Source organism: Palaemon carinicauda, chromosome 1, assembly GCF_036898095.1.
Source record: "Palaemon carinicauda isolate YSFRI2023 chromosome 1, ASM3689809v2, whole genome shotgun sequence".
Classification (NCBI taxonomy): domain Eukaryota; kingdom Metazoa; phylum Arthropoda; class Malacostraca; order Decapoda; family Palaemonidae; genus Palaemon; species Palaemon carinicauda.
The window spans coordinates 129,116,673-129,124,973 of record NC_090725.1 but is presented as its reverse complement, the minus strand read 5'-3'; the positions used below and the strand labels follow the sequence as shown (position 1 = coordinate 129,124,973).

Sequence of the window (8,301 nt, the reverse complement as noted above, 5' to 3'; positions counted from 1 at the left end):
TGCTCCTACAAAGATTACATTTTGGACCAAAAATGATTATATATGCCATTGGTTTTATAAGTCGATGTTATCTTGATTTTAAGACGGATACGATTTTCAGTTATGCTACTTACGTCAGTTTTCTCTAATTTAATTTATTTGGTTTCCCTTCTTGCTCTTTCTTGTTTATTCCTTTCATTTACTAATTGCAACTTAGTAAATACTGCAGACACCATTTTTCAAGATGCTTATTTACAATAGCAAGTAAGAAGTATTTAGTGTTGGAAAAGGAAAGACAGTGATATGTATAACAACTGAAATTTAATCATATACTAACAAACAGAAAAATACTCCTTGTAACTAATATCAATACTACTAAAGGGTTTGTGTACATGATAAATAAAAATAAAAGGATGATTACAGTTACGGCTCCTAATGCCCAGACCCACAAAGTCTAATCTCAGACCAGTCACCTTAGATTGTAGTGCTTAGAGATAAAGGTTAATCTGTGGCAGACGTCTTCTCTCCAAGGCTCCTCAGACTTCAGTGTTGCTTCACACCATCGATGAAAAGCGTATTTGCACTAAATCTGAAACGATTTAAATAATACTTATGCCAAACGTTCACAAGGTCAGATGTAGGTATGATACACGTAATTGTATTATCTTTATATGCATAGCATAAATATCATGGAAATCATCTTTGAAGTTGTCTAATATTTATATCAGTTTTATAAGCTTTGTGTAGGCCTAGGCTTACAAATATCTTTTCTTATACATTTATTAAATAAAGTTGAACAATAAGGATCGAAACAATTTAGCAAAGTATTATGAAATATATCCTACCTCATCCGACAGAATCAGTTGGAAACGCGAGCTCGGCGATCACCACGATTCGGTGGGTTCCAGACAGAATCTGATCCAACCGGGTAATGTACAAATGCATATTGGGGAGGATTGGAGTTACCTCCTGATGTCCTAAAATTAGTTATTAGCTGTCCACCACGGATACTGGCTGCTGGGGCTGCAGAGCCTGCTGGGGCTACAGAGCCTGCTGGGGCTGCAGAGCCTGCTGGGGCTGCAGAGCCTGCTGGGGCTACAGAGCCTGCTGGGGCTGCAGAGCCTGCTGGGGCTACAGAGCCTGCTGGGGCTACAGAGCCTGCTGGGGCTAAACAAAAACGTAGATTACTGAAACTTTTATTTTTGATAGAGTTGGATATGAAAAAATGAACGTGAATTTCATGAAACTTCAAGTTAAAGTAACTCGATTACCTGAAAGCTGCTTAGAAAAGTAGTATGCAGCGTAGGATATGACTATAATTGTGTCAGATATAGACTGACAGGCTATTTCAATTGATTGCCATTGAAAATAAAATAGGTTGCTTCAGTGTTATGAAATTTTGAAAAAATTTTATCCGCTTGATAACCGAAAGTGAATGTGACTTGCCGAAGGTCATATAGAAATATATCTTAAAGGCATATATCTAATACCTTTGTTTACACCTAGTGTGATTGCATATTCTGATTGACAGCTGTAGGTAAAAAAAAACTTGAAGCTTATCTTAGCGTTTTCTTACTATACTGAAGTGGCAAGTGAGTAGTGCCTCTTTCAGATATTAATCTTTTGCTATTGCTTTCGGTGCTAGGACGACGGTGAGAAACTCGCTTTTAGCAGTTTCCTTTATATTTCTTAAACACTGCAGTGCAAGGCAATCAGTGACTAATCATTCATGATTTTATGCATGATAGTGATATGCTATTATTTTCTGCCTTAAATTGTACGTTTGTATACCACTTTCGTTTGACACGCGGATAAAGAATTCCAAATTTTATAATTCAAGAACAAAAGTTTTTTCAGCAACTAATAAATTAGAAAAGCTTTATCGTACTATATCCAGCACAATTCTAATGCCCATTTCACACTTCATACTATGATTACTTTAAGCGGCTTTCGGGTAATCGGGTTCCCACTGAAAACTCTGAGAAAAAACGTTAAAAGTCTAACTAATAAATCATAGAAATCAGAAAGTTGTAATTTACTGTCTTTGCATGAAAGGAACCAAACGGTAAATAATATTCTGCAATGCATGTTTTGACAGGAACCATTTTTAATGCCTGTGGGGTCCTGCAAGAAAGATATTGCCTTCAGAGAATGTTATACGATTGAAATATGGCAACCTTAATTATAATGTGTAATGTTTCTAGAGGAACGAGGCAATACCCTACCATCATTAACTAGCGAATCTATTATTTGTTCTAGCGGAAGTCATTTCGTATCTTTAATTAGAACGTACTCATTGATTAATTAATAGATCCCACCAGTGAGCAAAATGCTCCATCTTTTCCTTGTCTGGGTCGTTTCATGTTTGGAAAACTTCCTATCAACCGGTGCAGCAAAACATTGCGATTGGAAGCAACAAAATTACCTGCAAAGTCTAGAGACTCTATAGGTATCTGTGATTGTAAGGAAATTTCTCTTCATAAATATAGAATGATATTCATGCCTGATGGTTTGATTTTAAGTATGTCTTTATATCTTATTGTCAGAAACATTAACCAAACGTAATAATTCAATCAGACTGAAAGGTTGCAATTAATTCTAATAGTATTTGGTAAAGAGAAAAATTAGTTAGGGGATGAAAGAATGTATTTATGGCTTGAAGATTGCCTAACAATAACGGGACTGGATTAGCTTCTATGCAGATGAGCTGATATTTCAAAATATTCTTTATTTCAAAACACAGCTTGAAAGAGAAATTAAGTAGGATATCAAATGCTTTGAGCAACAGGAATATAAACATTGGCCGTGGTTCTTTAAGGACACATTTGAACAAGCAAAAGAAAAACCATCAGGATATCTTCTAAAGTAAAAATAATCTTAAAGAAAAAAAAAGAAATGATGATATAGGTTAGATCTACTCTTAAATATATATATATATATATATATATATATATATATATATATATATATATATATATATATATACATATATATATATATATATATATATATATATATATATATATATATATATATATATATATATAAATTGGCACATGTTTAGTTTGGTCCAGCATTCATTAATAAAATTTCCAACTTTTAAATGGTTTTGTTATTCATATTCCATCTATCTATTAATTTTTAGTATTTCACTGATAATCTATAATATATAACAGCATAATATGAAAACAAATTAGGTCTACTTATATCATTTGATTCGAATGAAAATATTATGTTCTGATATATGTGGGAAATTCTTACAATGATGAAACCTACTAAAGAAACAGACGGTAGAGAGGATGTAACTCCGTGACATACTAGATAATAATATGTTGTAACTGGACCATCATCAAAAATGCGTTTTTACGAGCGTAGAATTGAAATTATTTATCTGAATGACATCTGCCGAAATTATTTCATTGTAGCGTTCTCTTTACAGACAGTAGTGGGCTGGAATAAGTTCTTTACAAACTAACAATGTTTTCTCTCTTTTAAGCAATAGATCCACGGGAGCCATAGAATCATGTTTACGTCTGAGAAGAGTCTCTTGAACTATCTCTAAAATCATTAGGCCTACTGTAATTGCAATTAGTTTATTCATATAGAATATATCAGGATTCTATTCTGAAGTTAGCTCTCTTCTTTGAAAGAATTTTGGGTTGACAGCAAGGTTATCAAAATCGGACAGCTGATTAATAAAATTCAGAACAAAGAATTCTCATGAGTGAAATAATCGAATTTACTTTCCTCTTCAATCACTCATTTTTCATCTGTATAAAGGTCCTTGATCAAAAGGTATCCACAAAAACAAATTACTTATATTTATTTTATCTCACTCATATTATACCATGCCAAAACAACTTGGTTTAACGGAATAATGTTGCTGACTTTTTTTTTTAGGTTAATATTATACGAAAGAGACCATTTCGCACGTGAACAGGAAATTTATTCATCTCTACCCAGCAGTATCATACGCAATCAAGAGTAGGCCTATTTTGTTAAAGAGATTTTATATAAGCCACAATCGTTCCACGAGGTTACTTTTTTTCTAATATACTTTTGCACTGCTTATATCTAATGAATAAGATAATCGCTGTGTAATGTTAGGCCTACTCACAGTTTTCTTCCGTTTCATAGGAAACGAAAGCGGATGAAATGTACGCAGCGGGTTGTGATTATCCCTAGAAAAATTTTGAAAAAGAGAAGTTTATCGAGTCATTTATAGATTATTTTGACAACTACCTATGTAAAATATACAATAACTATGATAGGATCATGAAGTTTTTGTATAAAGTTTACATCAGTAGAGGTATACAGAATATGATAATGCAGTAAACACTACGTACCTTCGGAGCATGTATCTGGAATGATACATTTGGTAAGTGTCAAAGGCTGGCAGTTGGGGGAGGGTCCCTTCCCACACCTTCCTACTCCAAGCTCACTCTGAACCCATTCATATCCATGAGGACATTGTCGTTGGTCTTGTCGAAAGCTTCCGTCACTTAATAGGACACACTCGTAATATTTATCACAGCTGAGAGGGTCAGAGAAACGTCCTTCTCTTTGGCAAGTGAATTTTCCTGTGTCCCAGCTACAGGGATCTTCACATTGCCCTTTAATTTCATTGTACATCAAACCATCACTGCAGGAAAAGGGTTTTTGGATCCAGCCATTTTGACTTGCAATACAAGTATAGTATTGAGTGCAGTCATCATGGTAAGCAAAGACGCCTGCTTCCATACATGGAGAAAAGCCGTTCGCATTCTTGCACTGTTGAGTACTTTCATCAAAGATCATTTCCCCTGGGCAGTGATACATGTCAGGTTCTGCTTCAGTAGCGCTACAGAAGAAGAACATTTGTGTGTCATAAGGATCGATGAAGAATGCGTTGGCGCGGCTGCAGGAGCATGATGGTTCGGGTGTAGGATAGCAGATGGCTCCACCAAATGCATCCTTTATTGAGCAAGTATCCGATGTGCCGCAATTTTCAACAAATGCAACTCCTTCGATACAATTCACAACTGTTTTGCAATCGGCGCAGAAGAATCCATTACGCCTGCTGTCGCAGATGCTGCTGAACCTACGATCGACGGTAAGAGATCTGGCAGTACGTGGTCTACTTGCACATTCGTCCCCCTAGAAAGATTAATGATATTTAACACTTTTACTCTTTTCAGTGCTTAATGGATGGATAACAGAGGAGTAAAAGATGCTAAAATATGGATTACTATTTATAGTAACGGTTTATACACGAATCCGTACAGTATATATTACCCATACGTTCATGATTATTCATGCCATTCTAGTCGCTCTTTTTTTTTATATAGGTGAGGGTTTGCTGAAATCTAGAAATTTCACGAATGCCAATAAAGTAATGAATAAGAAATTTTGTTTTCATTGGTAAAACAATGGTTTTATTGGGCTATCCGCATGAGCAAAAGTATGTGCTCTGACATAAAACTAAATCATTCAAGCAATAATACCCTGATGCAAAACTTTGTCTAACTTTAGGAAGATACAGAATCAATATTATTGTATACCTGTTTAAACGGACAAAATGTGTACATATGCGTGGAAGAAGACTCACAACAAAATCAACAAAGGGTTGATCAACAAAAAACTCTTGATTATATTAAGAAGGAAGTCAGATCGACTTAAAACAAAGTAATTAGACTAATCCATCACATATAACAATGACACAGAAGAAATAAGTAACCTAAAGTGTAATATAAAGGTCAAACCCTGATACTAGCAGCAGTAGCAGCAGGATAAAAAAAGATATTAAAAATTATTTAGGAAAACGTCACCGCCATCTTCCCCGAAGAGGCCAAGATCACCTTCACCATTTACTGCAATAGTAAATTTAATTGAACAACAGATTTACTTAAGAACATCTTCGAAGCCTCCTCTCGAAGATTTATAGAAAGTGAATGTCATGTGCAGATTTAAATGCCGAAATATAGTTTTCCTTCAATTTTACATAGGAATGACACTCATGCCTACTTCTAAAAATCTTTCGTGATACATACTGGGCACTGCAATATTCAAGCATTCTAGGACAAACACCATACGCTTTTAGACTTTCAGAACCTTTACCTAGATAAACAAAAACTTCAACTAACGATGAACACATAAGAAAAAAAACATGCCATTCTTCCTTCCATCACCTACAGAGGTAGCCCTTTCCACGCCATAACGATGAAAACGGGAATCTCTCTCTCATATATATATATATATATATATATATATATACATATAAATATATATATATGTGTATATATATATATATACACACACACACACACACACACACACACATATATATATATATATATATATATATATATATATATATATATATATATATATCAAACTTCACGAAGTCTCTGGTCAAGAAATGGATTAGCGGGCCAGTGTCGATCAGTGAAAAATACCTTTCACCACATATTCTTATACATGCTGTAAAATAAACTGCATATCGTTCTAGTGAATGCTAACTTAATAATCCTAAACAACTTCCCATGTTATTCCGCTAGCAACCTTTGGAGTTGGACTGAAGCCTGCTTAGGCGACTTGGAATAAGCAACTCAACTTCTGGCCGTTCAGTTTTATTTGCACCACCAGTAAAAGAGAATCATAAGGAAAATAGAAAACAAAAAATTAACGCAACTGTAGAGGAACTTTCTTTAATAATAATAATAATAATAATAATAATAATAATAATAATAATAATAATAATAATAATCATCATCATCATCATCATCCGCATCATCATCCTCATCATCACCATCATCATCATCATAAAATATTTGTTTATATATGTCATGATTCTTTATCTCATAATCTAATAATTCAAGGGATCAGATAAAATAGCTATTCATACATCTACTTTCAACGTTATTATCTTCTGAAACCTTTGAACTGCTCACCTCTTCCGTCATCATGCAAATCTTGCGGGTCGAATTGAAGACGGCGCCATGGCAGTTTTTGAAGCGCTTCCTGAAGATTCCTTTCTTGGAGTCCCGGATACACTCGACGTACTTCCCGCACTGCCACGGATGCGGGAATCGGCCTTCTCTCGGGCACAGGTAATGGGGGCTTTTAAACAAGTCAAGATCTGCCGGACTTCACAGAGAGGTTAAAAGATATGAATGAAAAGCGAACATCATAAGATCTGTACATTGTTTATTACGTACAGTCATATACTTTCACACGCCAAGGTGAGAGTTTGCTACTAGCATTTATGCTTCAAGAATATAGGCCTATACAAGAATAACAAAACTATCATGGCTGAATTCTGGTGTCTTTTCATTTCTGTATATCATAATGTGGTTTTCACACACCTGTTTTAAAACATGTTTTGTGTATTGTGTGGTAAATTTGCTAGTGGTTATATGCAATTATTATTAAGATCGCTAATTTATCAAGCTGTACAATTGCTATATGTTGAATTATTATCAACTAAGCTTAGCTGTTTGTTGAAAAAAACTTTAATCTTTATATGATTTAAACATTATATTACGGATAACTCTATTGTTACAAAAGTCGCTCTTATGTGTATTTGTTGAGACTACCGATTGATGATTAGCTGAAGATGGCATGCTGGCTATTTAGTAAGAAATATTCACATTTGATTGAAGATAATAACTTTATTCAGACTTCAGGATGAACAGTCTTGATTAGATTTACATTTACTTGAGTTAGTCTTTTGAGGTATCCCATATTAGATAATGATAATGCCGTTGAATTTATTTATAAACAGTTGAACAATACAATACTTCGCATTACTCAAGCGAGTGTAACTTGTAAGTACATCAGTTAAAAATCAGATAATTTTTTTATATTGTCAGCCAGCAAATTTTTATATTATATAAAGAATTGGAGCATCAGACAAAATAAGATTTCCACTCTGTATCAATATTCTGAAGACATAATAGATTGATTCATTCAAGAATTTTTGGTCAATTACGATACAAGATTTTTTGTTCACAATTATTACACCATGACATTACGGAATTTAACAAGAAGCAAAGGAATATGCAATGAATATAGGTTCTCAAATTAACAACACTTTTTAATCCTTTAAGGAAATGCAGCTAGGAGTACTTGTTTTATATTCAACAAAAATTGTCCACTAAAGTTGACAGCTAAACGGTCGGATTTGCTTTCCCCTTTAACCGCCACAGAGAAGCTTTTTGAAAGAGTAAATTAGTTTTAAAACTTTGAGCAATTGTATTATAGTCATTACGTTGATAGTTCATTTTGTCCTTGTTTACCCCGGACTGTCTTTGAGGAATACATGATCTTTTGTTGGCAGGTTGT

General features: G+C 34.2%; 1 protein-coding gene across 5 annotated transcripts in view; it reads right to left on the bottom strand.

The window, feature by feature from the left end:
* Window positions 1-281: 281 nt before the first annotated feature.
* Window positions 282-8,301, bottom strand: part of LOC137643090 (uncharacterized) — a 19,282-nt gene continuing 11,262 nt past the window's right edge. Inside the window, exons 3-6 of one of the 5 annotated variants that reach the window (XM_068375937.1) lie at window positions 6,909-7,104; window positions 4,326-5,115; window positions 825-1,146; window positions 282-568 (exon numbers count right to left, since the gene is read on the bottom strand). In XM_068375937.1, coding sequence (XP_068232038.1) covers window positions 839-1,146; window positions 4,326-5,115; window positions 6,909-7,104 — 1,294 coding nt within the window. In that variant the 3' untranslated portion in view covers window positions 282-568; window positions 825-838. The remainder of the gene's footprint in view (window positions 569-824; window positions 1,147-4,325; window positions 5,116-6,908; window positions 7,105-8,301) is intronic. The other 4 variants (XM_068375940.1, XM_068375947.1, XM_068375951.1 and 1 more) reach the window with 4 other exon arrangements.